General features: G+C 40.5%; 2 protein-coding genes across 10 annotated transcripts in view; one reads left to right on the forward strand and one right to left on the reverse strand.

The window, feature by feature from the left end:
• The window catches only part of CUL1 (cullin 1), a 75077-nt gene extending 71795 nt beyond the window's left edge, over window positions 1–3282 (forward strand). For all 4 annotated transcript variants that reach the window (XM_025209836.1, XM_006028401.3, XM_025209838.1 and 1 more), the window contains exons 20-22: window positions 633–738; window positions 2136–2249; window positions 2750–3282. In XM_025209836.1, the coding sequence (XP_025065621.1) occupies window positions 633–738; window positions 2136–2249; window positions 2750–2830 (301 nt within the window). In that variant the 3' untranslated portion in view covers window positions 2831–3282. The remainder of the gene's footprint in view (window positions 1–632; window positions 739–2135; window positions 2250–2749) is intronic.
• Window positions 3283–7650: 4368 nt separating this feature from the next.
• EZH2 (enhancer of zeste 2 polycomb repressive complex 2 subunit) overlaps window positions 7651–18830 on the reverse strand; it is a 77868-nt gene continuing 66688 nt past the window's right edge. For 5 of the 6 annotated variants that reach the window (XM_025209840.1, XM_025209841.1, XM_006028405.3 and 2 more), the window contains 8 exons: window positions 15704–15744; window positions 14469–14594; window positions 13108–13286; window positions 11220–11315; window positions 10231–10312; window positions 8937–9017; window positions 8705–8789; window positions 7651–8129 (listed from right to left, as the gene is read on the reverse strand). In XM_025209840.1, the coding sequence (XP_025065625.1) occupies window positions 8069–8129; window positions 8705–8789; window positions 8937–9017; window positions 10231–10312; window positions 11220–11315; window positions 13108–13286; window positions 14469–14594; window positions 15704–15744 (751 nt within the window). In that variant the 3' untranslated portion in view covers window positions 7651–8068. Of the gene's footprint in view, window positions 8130–8704; window positions 8790–8936; window positions 9018–10230; window positions 10313–11219; window positions 11316–11360; window positions 12519–13107; window positions 13287–14468; window positions 14595–15703; window positions 15745–18830 lie in introns of those variants that run through there. The other variant, XM_025209844.1, reaches the window with a different exon arrangement.

Here is an 18830-nt window from a genome sequence, read left to right on the forward strand (position 1 = left end):
TAGTAGTTTTGATGTACACTGTGCACAAAGTTAACAGATATTAAGCATGCTTTCTCTGTTCTTGCAATATGATTTTTCCCCCCTGAGACAAAAAACCTTGTTGTTTTATTTGGTTGTTGTTTTTATTATTTAAACTGCAGCTCCTTCAGCTTAGGTGGGTGATTTCCCCCTCCTCCCCAATCTAATATCTTCCAGTAGGGCCTGATCTTGCACACTCAGTGGAACTCTTCAGTAGGACAGTTGATACTTTAACCATTCACAAATTTGATTGCAGCCATTCTGTGGTGCCTTGGGTTTTTTGGACCTGGCTTAGAATAAGTGTTTAATTGTACTTGGGTTTCCTCTGCAGCATGAAATATCTAGCTGGTATTGGTGAATTTTTATAGTATGTAATATCAATGTTTAGATCAATAATAATAATAATAATGCTGCCTCAGTGGCACATATGATGAGGAAAATCATTTTGTATGAGGGGGAATAATCGCAGATATTTCTTCTATTTCATCTTCCATGTCCTCTGCTGGGCAAAATTTCCCTTTTGTAGAATCGGTGTCGTAAGAGATAATCAGGTTACCGTATCAGATTTGTCCCTTGAAATGAATCAATTATTTTTAACTTCCTTTTCTTGGCAGCAAAAAATTGAGGGTAAACATCAATGTGCCAATGAAGACTGAACAGAAGCAGGAGCAGGAGACTACACACAAGAACATAGAGGAAGACAGGAAACTACTGATTCAGGTGATCTGGGTTGCCAAATATTTCCATGCTATTTCCATATAAAAAGAAATGGGTCTCAGTGGCAAAGTTAGCCAGAACACTTTATACAATATGTAGATATGTTTAAGGCTTCCTGACTTCAATCTTACTTTATATATATATACTGTAGGCAGGTTGAAGTGAAGACAATACACAGGAACCTCAAAGGCTGTTAGCTTTTTTAATAGGAAATATTTAGGGCATAACAGAACCATTTTATTGTTGCTGACATTTAGCTGGCGTGATAAGGAGTATTCAGATTCCACATTACCATGCACTGAGTTTACTGGGCTTTCAACTTAGATGTAAACTGTGTATATTTGCTCAAATTCAAATAATTTCAGTGGAGTTGGCTTGAGCATGGAGGCAATGCTCTGGCAGCTGAGGATCAGCACGTAAAGGGGAAAATCTTACGTTGCTGAAGTCAGGAAGCCTTAACTATCTACATATTGTATAAGTGTTCTGGCTAACCTAGCCACTAAGGCCCATTTTTTTTTTTTTTCCTTAAAAAATGCCTTAATTCAGTTCTTAACCATATAGATTTATACACACTAAAAATAGACTCATAGGTTTCATAGAGGGGTTCAGTTTCTCCTGGGATAGTTACTGCTCTTCCAGGAGTATACAGATGTTCAGGCTTTTTCTTCCAGAGTAAAAATGGCTGCTGCAGGAGGAAAAATAACCTAGAAACAACCAGGGTTAAAATCACTCCAAGTTTCTCTTGGGAGAGTGAATGTCTGTACATGCTGTGGCTTCTCAGAAGAGAACAGTCCTACAGCTTCCCACTACCCCTGCCCAGTGAGATAATGTGTTGCTTGTTGGACTCTGCTGCTCCAGGAGGGAGCAGAACACCCCCTTTTTCACAATCCCCATGGTGTGCTGCAGGGAAACAGGTTGATTGATAATGTGCAGTCTTGGTCAGCCAAACAGGGCTGCCCTATGCACTGCTGCCATCTGTTACCAAGCGGGCTGAGAGAGCCTGCAAAACATGCAAAGATGTGTGCACAGTTGCCCCCCCGCCCCTCGCACCAGAAGCTGTCTGCTGTTCAGGGCCTCAGTATTTGAACATCTGTACACATGGCTCCGGCTCTCCCAGAACAAACCCATGAAGATTTTTCCAGATTAATTGAATGCATGTATGCAGCTATGGTGCGTGCTGCTTGAATGCACATTTTCCAGTTTCTGGGACAGCTTTGGTCAGTTAACGAACAAGTCCCCTGCCTTGTACCATTGTATCAAGTGTATTTTACATGCTGCTTCCATTGCCCTCCTTATTAACAGGTATAAGCTGCAACTAGAGGCCAGGTAGAGGCCCAGAATGGCTCAGCCCAGAATGTCACATTGTATGTTCCTAAAAGTCTTTCAATTTTGCTATTTAGGCTGCTATTGTGAGAATTATGAAAATGAGAAAGGTTCTTAAACACCAGCAATTGCTTGGAGAAGTCCTAACCCAGCTGTCCTCAAGATTCAAGCCAAGAGTTCCAGTGATTAAGGTGTGTGAACAGATCAGCTGTATAGTTTATGGGTTTTTAAAACAAGAGTCTGGATTAGGGGAGGATTTAGAAAAACTTGATTTGCAAAGGTCAAAGGAATGAGTTGTTCACATTCCTCAGATAGGAAATAGTAAGTTCATCATTTACTGATGATGTACTAACTTATACAACGTCATGGATTTCAATGGACCTGTCACTGCTGTGAATTAGCTGCATGTCATAGTATCAGGTTATCTTTGTTCACTTGAAGAGGAGCTAATGAAAGTCTTGCAGACACGCTCAAAAATTTGGAGTAAATTTTAGTAGTTTGAATGGACTGTTATTTATTATGCCAGTTGCCAGCTAACTAGTTCCTTTGCTGCTCGGGAGTAAACCTTGATTAGTCATGAGATGTAACTGCCACATTTGTTCCAAAAAAGGATTTCTGCAAATGCAAGTCTGCATGCGATTTTTATTTTTCTTACTGACACGCTTCTGGCCTTTCAATTTCTACCCGACAGAAATGCATCGACATCCTGATCGAGAAGGAGTACTTGGAACGTGTTGATGGTGAGAAGGACACCTACAGTTACCTGGCTTAACATTTTTATTAGCAGTTATCTGACTGTGTGACACTCAAATAGTTATGTGATGGAAAGAATGAAAACAGCTGAACTTCATAGCAGCCAGCCTGCTGCCATTTGGACCTCCCTTTTTAATAACCGAGACCAGGACTCCCATCAGCCAGTCTCAGATTTACATCGGAACTGCTCAGGATTGATACATTTCAAGTATGTAAATATGGACACCAATGCCATTTAACCTAATTTAAGAAAAAAGGAATCAAACCCTTCTCCACTGAGGGTTGCATGCTACTGCATTTAAATCAATACATTGGCTAGATGATAAAGAGCTGCCATTACAGGCAGCACTTGTAAATGTTGGCAGCACTTTGAGAGCGGGTCTGAATGGAGCCATGTGTAAACTGCTATGAAACATTTGTATAGTGTGTTTCATTTTTTAATGTGTGATAAATAAAAAAAAAATTAAATGATTTCTGTACAAGTTGCATTTGGTTTTATTGTTTTAAGTTTCACTACTTATCTTTCTAAATGTAAATAAAAGGTATAATGATTATGAAAGCTACAAGCAGTTTGTTAGTTTTGCTTTCTTTTTTACTTCTGCTTCTCAGGGACTTCAAACAAAGCACCTCTTATTCACTAGATTGAAACATTACAGGAGTTTTCATCTCTTAATCAAATTACATTTGTGTGTGCTTCTGGTTGAGGGGTAGGTCTGTGCTTATGAGGAAGTGTGTATTTAACTGTCCACAGATTTTTTCAAAATATGCTAAGAGAAGAGCAGATGCTTAGGATCTGTACAAGAAACTTGGCATTTGAGCTCAGAATTGGTAAAACACTCTTAACTCATCACCTACAGGTTTTCAAAGACGCAATGATTGTTCAAGATTAATCTGAATAATTAAGCTGTTTTGGGCAATAGCTTAGGTCTTTATTTTGGATGCACATATCGTCAGAGAATGGTTCTCATTTAACTAGGTTATTTAAATGGGAATAAATACCTCTGTATGAACCTCAGTATGTACTTATTAAAAGCAATTTATATTTAGCCTAACTCTGCCTTTAACACTTGTAGCATTGTCTTTTTAAACCCGCATGCTGGTGTGGTGCTTCACGATGCGGAAAGCTGAGTGTGGGGGCAAGGGGAGGGCTGCAGCCATAGAAAATAACCTCAGTCCCTAATGTAAATATTTTGCTCATCATACCTCAGATTTACAAATGTAAAAAAATATTTTTTGCAATCAGTATTGAAGGGTCGCCATTGTCACATAGCTTGATTTTGCTGCTGTACCTCCCACTTCAAACAAGGGGAAGGCATCACGACTGCTGGAAAGTTTCCTAAAAAAAAATTGGGTTTTCTTTTTTCCTTATTCTTTTCTTTTAGTATGTGGAGGAAGAAACTGCCTTGGCAGTTGGATGTGAAGCAGTTAAGTTTGTTTTGTCCAAAAGCCAAGTTTCTACTTACAAACAAGCTAAATGTGACAAGATTACTCTACCAGACTGTAAGATGGCAAGTTGCTGCACCTGGCCCTAACTTTGTAAAAAAAAAAAAAAAAACACTGTTGCCAATCTCCATCTCACATTTGTGTGTTGTAGCTACCATGCCTCCTGGCATTCTGAAACAAAGTATAAATGCCCTGAAACCCCGTCATTAGCATAACACAAACCATTGCATTGTTTCAGGCTGGCAGTCACTTGCCTGTCACAAGTGCTGTTTTTGAAATGGTGATTTGGATGTTAGTGCTAAGTGTGTGCGTGTCCTTTGCATGCCAGGCTTATTTAAAAATACTTCAGCACAATCTTCAGTGTTTTTCTGTTGGAATAAATGGCTAATGGCTGTTGTTGCACAAACTCCCATGGTGTGGAGAGCAATGAGAACGTTGTGTGTAAATGCTATTTACAATGCCAGAAATGTCTGCTGTTCAACATCTTGAAACAGCTAGATTGCATACCCACAGCACAGAGGAACTGGCAAAGCTGCAAGTGAAACTGCCACCTCTTAAATAAAGATGTTTGTAAACTGCATCTTATGGTGATCCAAACTGTGCTCATGGAGTTGGTTACTCTTCCTAGGACCACAAAAAAATGTGGTCTGCTTTTACAAAGTGGACTAGAGCTGCCTTTCTGATAAGATGACATGCTGCTCTCTGAGTTGGCTTGGACAACTGTTGGGGAAAAACAAATTAATGTAGGATATTACTGTGAGTGTCTGCTGCTGCCATCCCTAAAAGATGCACAGATGGAAATGGGGTGATAAGGATAATTGGGGAGAAAAAGCTTGACATCTTGCTGTGGTCTGAAAAGACTGTTCAAACATGGTTGAGCAGTGGGTTTTGTGCGCTGTTGGGGCAGTGTTGTTTCCATTACTACATTGGTTTAAGCGTGCATTTGTGCCATCTTCACAGGTTCACTGGTCCCTAGGTAAGTATTCTACAGATCAGAGGCATTTTGAAGGCATTGTACATTCCCAGGGGAACTGAATGAGAAAATGTCTGCTGTTTTCTGAAGCCTTTTCTCAGCATTGAACAAGAATAGGTAGAGCTTTTGCAATAGTTGCAAGCTGGTGGAAAGGTATTCCAGGAGGTGGGCAGAGCAACATGGACTTGACGAAGAGCACAGGTGTTCACCACTCAAAATAAAGCATCTCCCCTAACACCACAGAGTTCACTAGAGCAGTAGTTCTTAAACCTTTTTAGATTCAAGGTACCTCTGAAAATACCAGGTCTTAGCTTTCATGTTTCTTGGCAATGGAAAAATAAGAGTTTTTCTGTTGCGAAAAACTGAGACCACAACAGGTCAGAAAGCTTTTGACGCTCTAGACTTCCTTCTGAAATCTGTGTTCGTCTTGAGTCATGTTTGCACAACTCCCAGTGCAAACATTGCGTGGCACCCTTGAAAGGAACTCAAGGCACCCTGGTTGAGAGTTAATGCACTAGATAGAGAACTGCTTTTGATTCTAGACCATAACTATGCTCACAGGGACAGGACTGGCCAGCAGCTTGGACATATGTAGTATTGTAAGGGATTATCTTTGTAGAAATATCTGACAGTACAGCTGTGGACTATCATGGTAAGTACAGTGTAATGTTAATGCTTTGGTCATCAGGCCCAATATTTAACTTGTAATTTAAAATTTTCCTCTTCACTTTGATGCTACTTGCTGAAGATCTCCCTCTTCACTTGTCTTCCATTTTCAGCCAAGCAGCATGCATTTAACTGTGTGCATTGTTGCTAATAATGGACATGGAAGCACATACACCATGAAGCTGCCAGGTTATTAGACAGAACTGAACAAAATGGTGACTGAGCTAGAGAAAAGGTCAGTGCTTTCCCCCACTCCTCTGAAAAACTGAGAATCAGCACACTGTTGTCCCTTTGCTCAGTTATGGTCTGCAGCCAGTTGTAGCTCTTTACTGTGAAACACTGTCCTCAAATTCCTGTCCTTGATGTGAATCCTCAGTCCCAAATGAAACAAAGGGGGGCCTGTATGGGGAGCTGCTGCTGTTTAGCTGGATTAAGCAAGCTGTCATTGCCTTTTACCACTATGCTGCATGGCACTGAAGTGGTATCAGTTTAGTCCTAGGGTTCTTTTTCCTTAATGGTCACTAGATGTTCACACTTCAGTTTTAGGCCAGCTAATGTCATCTCTGTATGGCCCCCTTAAAAATAAAAGACAAGTTTCTATCCTAGTGTGGCTAGAACCACATAAGAGTTGGCATTTCTCACAAAAGTTCTTGTTAATAAGGGTGAAATATTCCTAACATTAGCTTATAATCTAGTCAAATACTGATATTATGAAGTTTCCCCCAAACACCTTTTTCTAACCAAGCTTCACTGTGAGCATGTGCAGCTCTTGTTGCACAGTGGCATACTCAATTAATCCCCTTCTCCCCTCTCTAGTGCAGCAGTTCCCAAAGTGGTGCCTTGCAGGTGCCATTGCCCCATGGCACAAGCTTTGGGAACCCCTGCTCTAGTGCCTACAAGTGTGGAATTAAGCCAGAGCCAAAGCCCCAAGCTGTTCCCAGGTTACTCCATATGGGTGTTAATTGGAGTTTAAGACAGGATAGTTAAAATTGCTGAATTTATTTGCTCCCTGAGTCGTTATAGACTGAGTCTGAACTTCTAGTAAATAGGTTTGCAAACTAAAACTAAATTGCCACAAAGCAGTGTGTGAGATAATCTATTGCCAAGCTACACTTTCCACTTATTGTAAATATTCCCCCATCGTTTTAGACTGGTACAGGCAGACTCCATATGAAGCAGGAACTACTGCACTGCATAGGAACAAGGTGAATAACTACTTACATTTTATTCCATGTCTGAGATATTTAAGTTACTTACTCTTCCTCAATTACTTGTTTAAATCCCAACTACTGGACCCAACCTTTAGACCAAGGAGTCTCTTGGGTAAAGATATCTTTTCAGGACACTGAGTGAACTTGCTATACAGAGAACATGTAATAAATTGTATTTAAAAATGGAGTAGAAGAATCTATATTTAGTGAAACAAGAAGCCTGACTGCATGTTGTTGATTTCTCATTTTGATATGGAACTGTGATAACAGCTGCTAATCGCATCTTAAATCCAGGTTGGCCAAAAATCTTAATGCAGACAAAGTAAACATTTAGCCAATCCAGTGCTCACCTTGTTATATGCATAAAATACACTAGATGGTGCTCTAACCAATGACAACATTTAGATTGAGCACTACTGTTCTTTGACACCTGAATTATTCTTTTGTCAGTACATTTTGATTTTAGTGTTTTTCATAGCAAGAGTCATTGAACTAGGACAGCTAAGAACAATGCTTAACATTCATGCATTGGTCTACAGGTCCCAAGAGTTTATAAATGAAATTTGACCTTATAAGGATGGGGGGGGGACATCAAAGTGTCTTCAGAAAATTGGTAGTTCTCTCAAGATTTAGTCTTCAAGAAGAGAAAGTGTTTGCAGTCTAGTACAGAATTACATCTCAACTGTACTCTGCACACTGTAGTTCAAGTATCCTTTATTCAAGATTGAAAAAGTGTACCACACCACATTATTGCAAAAGTTCATTGGTACAAAAACACTTTGCAGCTGGTGAGAAGACAATAAAAAGTTGATTTTGAAATGTGTTACTATAAATTACTGTTACAGTACTTTGCAAATTTATAATTTCAAATTGCATCATTTTATTTGTCTAAAATTGCCCACAGTACTAGAAATTCCTGAAGATAAGGCAGCTGTTCTGTTTGAGAGAGAAGAGGTAGCTGGTATCAAGGGATTTCCATTTCTCTTTCAATGCCCACATATTTAAGGGCATCAGCCTGGCTATATCTGAAATAAAGAGAGACAAAAACATTGACTCTGTCAAATTCAAAAGAAAAATAAGCAGCCTCACAGCTAGCAAATCTCAAACAGACATGCCCCTAATCCCCAGAGCAGTGTTTAGATTGCTTTTTTTTCCCCCTCATTTTACAAACTGAGAATCCCTTCCTTAAGCACTTAACTTGCCCTCTGTATTGGAAGGGGAGCCTGGGCACTTCCTTATGTACCCCTCTGGGCTGCTGTGTTGAAAGGAGCAAATACTTGGAGGATGTTAGCCCAAGTGCTAAGTCACTAAGTGAAAAACAAGCATATCTACAATGCTGACTAGTCATGCATAAATCTATCTTTAAAAATCTATGCACGCTAGTGTGACTAGAACAGCAGTCTGCTTCAAGTGTGTTTGGTTAGCCCACAATGGAGTGCGAGACCAAGGCCACCTGTACTAGAAAAAGGAACAGCACAATTATTACTTTGTAAAACCCACCCCTACCTATTACATTACTAGTTTATACTGGTAAACACTAGCTTACATATCCCATATTTAAGATCTGGTTTAATTGGAAAAAAAATTTGAGTCTACCAACCTGTAGTCAAAAAACAGCTCTTCACCAGTCTGAATGGCTCTCTTAGCAAATATACCTATTCTATGATCTCCATTAACCATCATAACTGTAAAGAAAAAAATGGTTAGGTTCTTAGTGCTCTGATATTTTCATACCTAGCTGTACTTAAAATATGCTACTACCACCATTTCAACATTTGCCTTACCATCTATTCTTAGTTGATACAAAAACAATTAAACACTACAACATTTACCTTTTGCATAGCAATTGGGATTTACTGAATGGTTTGCAAATCGAATTTTGTTGCCCTTCCGTGTTGCATCAACCACAAAATCTAGAAAAGAATATAAGCACAGTTGGAACAGGTTGCCTCTAAATACAATTTGAGAGAAAAAAGAAGGGCCCCTGGCCCATTTTGACCCTAGCTTATAGCACTAGCATGCTATATGGCTTTGGCAAATTTAACTTCTAAAGTCAGTGGAAAATATCTGATGTTGACTTTTCATGCAGAAAAGTCAAGAAATTGTCTTGGGCTGGGAGTCGGACAAAGCTGCCTGTAATTGGTATGTTTCCAATTACTAGGAGTTAAGCCAGGAGTTATCAACTGGGGGTATGTGTACCCCCTGGGGTACTTGGGAGGGCCCTAGGGGGTAAGTTCAGGTGGGCAGGGATGGAGCGCTGCCACCCACCACCCCACACCTCTGCTTCCCAGAAGCAGGCCTGGGGAAGGGGTGGGCATGGAGGGGGAGAGGAAGCTCGCACACAGCAGCCACAGCCACTTCCCACCACCCTGCGTTGCTGCTGTTTTGGGTACAGCTGCGCCCCCACCCCATCCAGCCACCAGGGTTGAAAACCCTCGAGTTAAGCAATCTACCTTGGTCTCCTGCCTGGATGATAGTGTGATGTGTCTATTTTTGAAACATCCCTCTCCTTTTTAGGAGAGCAAGCTTGTGAAAATGTTTTGCACTAACCTTTTATACACACACATGTACATATGCATACACATATAAAGGCTTCCTTTTTTTTTTGTAAATAGTCATATGAGAGAGATATCAACTCTCTCACTTGGCTGCCAACTAGCCCCTGAAACTGCGGTGGCAGCTACCAATGATGAAGAGAGATGCATAACAATTTCCCATTTATATTTTGATAACTTTTTGTAGGCACGAACTAAAGAATTTGTGTTTCTGGTCTTATCAACACTGTTGCATTGTGTGATGTCAAATTCAGTTTGGGTGACATTTGATTTCCATTGAAGTATGCACATGGGAAAAGTGCTAGCAGCCTACCAGTTTGCTATGGGAAGATGAGGCAAGACTACCTCCAAACCTCTTTTGTTATCCGTCGCCAGTGCAGAAACCTCCACATTCTGGGAAATGGACTAGGGCAAGACACCAATGCAAGTCTTCTCCACCTTTGCTGCAAGCCCCATCTACTGACATTAGAAACTTGTGCGAAGTGAATAGTTCTGCATTTGATTTAAACGTGATGGAAGGAGCTCAAGATCTATCACAACCAATTTTAGCATGGTCAGTCAACATACATACCATTATTCAAGTTGAACAGAAAGCTGCACATGTATTTGTCGTATACCTTTCCTCTTCTATCTGCTTCATCCTGAGAAATAATCTGAAATAAACAGTACATACAAAGCAAATAGTATAGTTACAAATGTAAAACAAACTAACACCAAGAATGCTGCCCTCTGTTCCACTACCTATGCATTAAAGTGGCTCCAGCTGTTAAGTCATCACATAACTATTCACATGCTTACTCTTAAGTGCACTTTCAATATTAACTCCAATTCTGCAGCTAAGGCGGCTGAGAATGTCTTAAACAGATGCTACTCTGCTGGCTAGCTACCAAAAGGATGGCTGGATGGCCAACCAGTTGTCATCTTGCAGACAAGTACAACTCCAACTCAGCCATTCCCCATTCCATAAAGGAAAAGCCAAGCCCCAAATGCTGCCAAAGCAGTGCTGTCAATCAGACCAAAATAGTGAATTATTTTGTAATTCTGCTCCTTTCAGAACAGCTTTGGGTCTTAGCGCTCTCTTCCTCACAGCTTAACTCCTACACACAGCATGGGGCCTAGAAGCCTGTTAGGCTGACAAAGTGAATCATTCTGCTTGAAGCCCCAGATTTGCTTGAACTGCAATTGCTTTTCAGATCCACCCAGCCCCTGTCCTCACAGGCCTTGGCATTTTATGAAATATCTTTTCAATAGACAAATGCCAATTTAAGAAATATTTTTGATGACAACTGCCATTCACAAGATTAAGATTCCCTGGAATTTCAAAGGCCAAATATGTAAAACTTGGTGCAAATTGCTACAAGGAATTTTGTAATTCCTCAAAATTGGTAGTAAAGCTGGAAACTAAACCCTGATCTGGGAGGCATTAATCAGTTTTGCTTTATATTCAGTTGAAACAACATACCACTGTGCTCCACAAATACTATTTAAAACATTTTCTTACTTGGGCTGGTAGAACTGTACCAATTAAGCATGTGCTTGAATGGTATCATCTTTCCTTACCTCACCACAGTACTCAGAGATGAATTCATTCTTCTGTACAGGATCTTTGATGAAAATCCCCCAGCCTGCCACATCTGAAGGTGCTAGCAGCAAATGCTATTGGATGCGGGAAAAGAAAGAAACAAAGCCTGACTTGCTTAGCCTCGAGCCTACATCATGTCCCCGAGATGAGACAAGCTGACAAAGATCAAATAGCTGTAACCTACACACAGGCACAAGTTGGGCTGGAAGGAAAGAAAACTGTACATGAAGGAAGACATATACACAGAGCTATCAAAAGAGCATTTCAAGGTAGGAATTCATTGGTTAAGTCCAAAAAAGATGGACCAGAACTGTATGTGGATATATTAAACATACATAGCGCAGAATAAAAATACCATGTTTTTTTGCATGCTACATGCCCTTGAATATAATTTGCACACTATTTTTAGAAGGCTGCAAAAAGGAATGGGAGAGGGGATTCTTACCTTGCAGTACCATTAAGTATCAGAGGCATGGGGTTTGCCAGGGCTGGGGGCTATGCAACAGTGCAAGCCCAATCCAGCACTGGTATTGGGGCCAGGCACTGGGTCCCAATCCAGCACACTAACTCCAAGAATGTGCGCCAGGTCCAACCCTATGGACTGGCTGTCTGGAGCCATAGGCCAGGTCAGAGGCTGTGTGATGGGTCAGACCTGTGGTCTGGAAATTTTGGGGAGGGAAAAGGAGCTGTAGCAGGGTTAATTGCCATTGCTCCCAAAATTGCATCCATTAACACGGCCACCCCTCCCAATTTCTAGACCAGGTGCAGGTAATTATTTTGGGCGGAGGGCCACTTACTGAGTTTTGGCAAGCCATCGAGGGCCGCATGACAGGCAGCCCAGGGCAGATAAATATTAATTTTCTAAAATTTTAGGGACCCTGCGAGCTGGATAGAATAGCCTGGCAGGCCACAGCTGGCCCCCAGGCCGCATTTTGCCCACCCCTGTTATAGACCCATGGGGAGCCCTTTTCCTCGCATATAATGCACACCCTGATTTTTCCCCAGCTGGTTGAGGTTGGTGGGGGGGAAGCAGGGTGCAGGTTAAATGCAAGAAAATGCAGTAAGAAAATTAAGACATTTTTTAAAAAGTCTACAAATAGAAGTTCGGTTCTTACGTTTTCTGACCGCATGCAGATGGAGTAGAGCAGCGGTTTTCAACTAGCAAGATATAAATGCAGCTATGGGGATGACGGGAGTGCCTACTGGCCAATTGCACTCTTCCCTCTCCTTTCAGTATTCCTGGCACCAAGCAGCTCCAGTTGCTAAAGTGTACAGTGCTGTGGACAGGTTAATTAGCTCTGCTAAGAGACTGAGCTTATTAACTCAGGTGCCATGCCAAACAAACACTTCCATTCCAGACCTACTGTGCAAAGCTAGCTTAGGCGTGTCTGCAGCATGGCTATAAAGAGATCATTAGGGAAAATGGCCTCGGGGAGCAGAAGGTAGTATGGTGGCTGTAGACCATGGAATTTAATAGATTTAGGAACACTTGTAGAGAAAAAGGGTTTATAACTATCACTTAAGAACAACAGGTTGTTTTGCAGCCTACAAGAGAAGAGTTTACATACAGTCACACAGGAGTTAGTACTAGGAGATAGTGACAGATGCTCTACTCCAATGCAGTACAAAAATTCCTGTGTTGCGGGAGGACCTTACGACAAGAGGTAATTGAATGTCAAAGCAGGTAAAAGCTACTTTGTTTTAGGCTAGGCCTTTGGCTAGCCACTGAAATCACTGGAAAATTTCAAGCACCGTTATGGGAATACTCAGACACAACCCCTCTCCTGCCTCCCCTGCCCAGACAGTCAACAGAAAAACACATAACACAAGACAAAAGAAGGGGTTTGTCCGGAGAACTGTGCACACCTTTTTGGATCCTCTTTGAATGCTGCAGTTCTTGCAGGAAACATTTTTGCTGTCCCAGTGATCAGCTGCTCCACACGTAAGACAGAGGTCTGGATCACATTCACGCACAGCCAGATAGCATGGACACTGCTTAGTGTTGCATTGTGCTTTACAGCGGCATCCAGGAAACCTGTTTTGGCCTTTAAAATGGAAACAGTAAGAGAAATGGCTGCATGCAAGAAAAAAAAAATCCTACCGTCTGCTGCAAATTGAAGCCAAAGCCAAGATCAAGACTGCCTCTGGTGCTACATAGGCTTAGATCTCTGAAAGAGTACAAGTCCCTTAAAAAAGCTGAAAGAAGTTTCAGAAGTTTTGCATTCTGATGCTAGAGGAACCAGCTAAAAAGGACAGAAATGCTTAACTATGAGATAATTACAAAAGATAACACTGGCTGGAAAATGACCTGGAACTACAGGAGCCCAGATGTAAATGTAGTTTTGTAGATTTCATAACAAACTTTAAGGGACTTCCAGTGACACTGATGCTACATGATTAAGTAAAGAAAAAAAATCACCCAAGAAAAGCAGAAGGAGCTGCACGGATTGGAACAGTGAATATGGCATGGGACAGAAAAATAGAAAATGGGGCTGTAGGGCCATGGAATCTCACTTCTCTAGAGGAAAAAAAGGTTATAAACTATTGCTTAAGAACAACAGACTAACAACCTCTACACTACACCAAAGCGAATGCCCCGCAATTAGCCAAAATGCCTGTGATTCCCAAATGTTACAATTCATCAATGCTTAAAAGCAAATGTAAAAGTAAACAGAGCACCCATCAGTGGTTATTAGGAGTGAGTTCTTCTATAGTCTCTTACAGAGAGAAGCAGTACTCCTGCTTCAAAAACAGAAAAGTGAGTACAGTAGCTTCTTTGTAAGGCCTGACTAAAGAAATACGATACACCCAGATACTGCTCCCATCCTACAAGCACTTAAATATATGTATTTAATTCTACACAAATGGGCAGTCCCACTGAAATATACACTTAAATGGCTGGAAGATCAGGGCTTAATTTATATGCTTCAACAACCAGATCTTAAAAACGTCAGGCAACTACATTTCAACTTTCTGTAATGCTGCCGTGGAATTCTCAGACAAACTGTGCCACCTGTGAATTCTGAACAAAAAACTCCAAGCAGGTAACCCACAAGTATAATAGCTTGGTAAAGTGCCCTGAAAGCATTATAAAACAGCCAAAAAGGGCATAAGGCCATTATTGTCCATCTGTAGTCCTTTTCTTTTTTCCAGTAGTGAGTTTACATATCAACTAGTAAGACTGAAAAGACTTCCAATTATAAACACCTTTCCAAGTTATTACTTACATTCTGAGCTGCACTGACAAAACTTCTCACAGAAGTTTTGAGCAATCACACATGGACATGAGCTGTCACAGGGCTGACGTGGATGATCACATGGCTGATAGTTGTAAACATGATTAGATGATCCATCTGAATAAAAACAGTAATATTTTTAAAAATTTAAGAGCGCGAAAGAACTGTACATTGTTTATCCCCAAATTTCAAGAGGAAAATTCCTTTGAAGTCCCTTCTTAAAACTCCCGTTAACAACAGAAAGTGTATCAAACTTACTAATTTCTTCATTAGAAAATGAGACTACACCAAAATTGCACCATTAACAAGAAGCTTGTTAATAATTACTCAGTTGATTGCTTCCTGTTGCACCTTATCCTTCTATTACTTGCCATTGGAATTTAAAGGTCTTGTCTACAAAGGAAAAGTGACAGACAGAACTATAATAATGGTCTAGCTTCCTGAGTAAACACTATTCCAAAGTAAAAATGATTTTATTCTGGCACCATATGGAGAAATCTCCTAATAAAGCAACCTGCAGTCTTGTGAGGGGTATCCACATAAGAATCCTGGTACTGACACTACCCTGGCACAGCAATGCAAATATAGTTCTGCTGGTCAATTTATTGGTGCAAACAAGCCCTAAGAACTTTACGGCAGGGAAGGACCACATATATAGCTTTACCTGTAAAGCATTTAATAGGCTTTGGGCCCTAAACATGTATTTGCCTTTAGTGCTTAGGTAGGTTTAGGTGTATTTGCATTTTTATGTCTATTTCTATGTAATAACTCAGCAGCTTTAAAAAAAAGTCTCTGAACAGAAGATTGCTCTTTATTAAGCTATGAAATGTGCCCCATCCCCTGCCAAAACTCATGAATTTTTAGAGCATCTTTAAAAAGTGAACTTATTTTTTAACTAATGCAGCTCATCACCATTCCAGCAGTGATGTTTTATCTACACTGCAATAACGAGGCCACTCTGAAGCATTAAGATTTCACAGCCTCCTCCCCTTTTAGTTGTATTATTATATAAACTCTGTGTGAATAGCTACATAAAAAAAACCAGATGATTTTCCTGTCCTTTCTGGATAGGTACTGTGTCTACTATTTCCAGTTTCCTCATGACCCCCGAATCCCCATGGAATGCACATAATGGCCCAACAGGTTTAAAAACAAAACAAAACAAAACAAAAAACAGTATTAGGAACTTAAAAGTTCAGGACAAAGTTGAATGGAAAGATGCTAACCCTTTTTCAGCTGTATCTTTCTGCAATGAGCAGCCCACAACCTGCAAAAACACAAAACAAACACAAAAAGGTTGACAGGAACTCCTCCTGTATTGGGCTGGGAAATGTAGCTGCATCTATGCACCCACAAAGTCTGGGAAAGTCTTCTGCAACATGAATGATCTTCCAATATTTTAAAATCAGAAGTTGTTACAAGAGAATCCCCACAATATCCCAGTTTATTGAAAACATCTGGCAATAGCCTTCTTTGAGCAGTTTACAGTTCCTCCCAGAATCTCCCTCTGGACCCAGAACTCTCAGGGGAAGATCCCAACCCCACTCTTAAAGACCCAGGTAGTGCTATTCCTTCACATTGCCTTAGAGGAAAACTAAAAGAGTTTGCAGCCCAAGACTCCAGCTGGTAGGAGAGCAGCAGAGGCAGCCAAAGAAGGGACCTTCAGACAGTCATAGAACTTACTTCAGTTGTGACTGAACTTTCCCTTCCTTTTGTTAAATCGGCTGTTTGGTTCAACTCCTCTTTCTCCACCCCATTCCACCCTCAAAAGTTCTCTCACTTCAGCTTCACTCTACACTTGTCTCTCATCTCCCATGGTTTGCCACCATAACACTCTTCACTCTGTACTATACCCTTCTCCCATTTAAATTTTAAGCTCTTTGGAACAGGGACTGTAATTATTCTGCATTAACTCGGTACCTAGCAAAATAGAGCCTGAATTTTGGTGGGCCCTCAGGCAGTACCTAACACAAGTGATATTTACACTTTAAAAAGTGGGTTTTTTTAATCCATCTTAAAAGCTGTGGCTCCAGAATACACAGAATTCTTTAGCAGTTAAGACTAATTCAACTAAAACATCCTACCCACACAGTTAAACTGTTTGCAGTCAGAACTTTCTAAATTTGTATTTCAAAGGGTTAATTTGTATGCATTTATACCTACTTTTTTTGTAACAATGGAAAATACTGCTTATTTGCTTCTCAGTAGGCCTCTATTTCAAGGCAGAGTTCATTACTGTAAGTGTAATAATGCTGATGATATGTAATGAAATCCTCATAATAGGTTCAAAACATTTAAGAAAAATGAGCCACAATATCTGCATTTATTTCCCATGAAATTCACACTCAAATGTACACATTTTGAAAAAATAAACTTAGTTTAACCAACAGCAATTATTTAGTTTCATTTAATCACTGCGTTAGGCCAATTTGGATTCTAATAAATGAATGCCTTTTCCCTTCTTGCACACACAACAGCTTCAGCCAAACATAATAGGATTCTCTACTCAACACCCCTCTGATAGCTCAACAGTTGCATCTTGTGTCCCATTAGTTGAGTCTCTCACAGGTAACTGTGGCTTAAAATACTTCTTTCTAAAAGGAACATGTTAAACAACTGTTTTTAATCAGTCCTTTGGCAAGTCTGTTAAAAAAAAACAACAACCCTGAACTCAAATAATTTTATTCAAAAACAGATTTGGTTCCTTGTTAGGGTGGGCTACTCGAAATTTATTGTGGTAGGACACTACTGTGTATCAATTCAGCAAATGGAATCTCTTTTGGATTTGACTTTTCAAGTAACTGAAGGGAGGAATAAGATCTTTAAATCAAAAAATTAAAAGTTTTTATAACCAAAAATGAAATTAAGTCACTTTTATCTAGATTTTAAGACATGGAGCTTGTAGCAGATACCACACTGCTGAACAATACTTAGTCCAAAAATGAATTCTTCCTTTTGGCCCAAAAGACACTAGCAGTCCCATCTCTATAGGCAATAGCTATAGAAAGTCTACAAGACTCTTTAGCGCACCTTCTAATCAATATAAAAAGTCCATGAATTAGGAATAATCCAATTATAGCAAAACAAATTAGTGCCCTGAAAAGGGTCCAAGTGTGCCACCCAATTTCTAGTGTAATCCTGCTTGTTATACATGTTCTATTATGGTAATATCTCCCCAAACCTCTAAATATCCATATTAACAATGTTATGCAAAGCAGAGTATACAAGTTACCACAGCAACATAACTATAGCAGAGCATGTATAACAAACAGGGTTATACAAGACAAGGCTTAGATTTTAAACAAAAATTAAGAGAAAAAGCCTGATTAAAATGAAAGATTACCTAACCTGCAGAAAACTTGATCTGAAGGTTTGTGATGAATGCCACAAACTCACTGAGGCAGACAAGGTTCCTTGGGTGAATTCGATATCTTTTATTAGACCAACCCAAATGGTTGGAGAATAGTTATTAAGCAAGCTTTCGGGTTCAAAAACCCTTCATCAGGCTCAGGAAGCTGCAGCAGTTGGTGTGCTCTCTTCCTGGATGGAATGAAAAGTAAACAAGCCAGGGGCTGGGGAGTCAGTTGCCAGGCAGATTGTAATGTATCAAAAATCCAATGTCTATGTTTAGTCCATGATCTCTAGTATCCAGGAGGTTGATGAAATGGAGCTCATAGGATCGTCTCTGGGAAGTGCTGTATAAGTTTCCCTTGAGGATCAGGACTGAGAGATTGGAGAGAGAGTGACCCCCTCCTGTGAGAACTATGCCCCCCACCGGTAATTGGGTATTTCTGTCTTTGATAGATTTCCGGTGTGCGTTCATTCTGGTGCACAGTTGTTGTCTGGTCTCTCCTACATATTTTCCATCAGGGCATTTGGTGCATTGGATGAGGTATACTACATTCCTGGAGGTGCAGCTGTAAGATCCTGGGATGCTGATGGCTCTGTTGTGGGGTGTAGTAATTGTGGGGGTGGTGGAGATGTGTTGGCAGGTTTTGCATTTCTTATCCTGGCACGGTCTGGATCCTTTTGGTGTGTTCTGGGCTTGAGGAAGTTTGCTTCTGGTGATGAGGTTGGTGAGGTTCGATGCTTGTTTGAAGGCTAGGATGGGTGGCTCTGGGAAGATCTTTTTAAGAATAGGGTCTTTTTCTAATATGGGTTGCAGTTTTTTGAGGATTTTCCGTACAGGTTCAAGGGAGGGGTGATAGGTCATAACCAGGGGTGTGCGATTTGTGGGGGGGTTTCTTCTGTACTGCAGCAGTTCTTCACATGGTATCCAGGTGGCTCTTTCAAACGTGCGATCTACCTCTCTGGAGGAGTGTCCTTGCTGGGTGAAAGCCTTTTTAAGATTGG

Source organism: Alligator sinensis, unplaced genomic scaffold, assembly GCF_000455745.1.
Source record: "Alligator sinensis unplaced genomic scaffold, ASM45574v1 scaffold456_1, whole genome shotgun sequence".
Lineage (NCBI taxonomy): Eukaryota > Metazoa > Chordata > Crocodylia > Alligatoridae > Alligator > Alligator sinensis.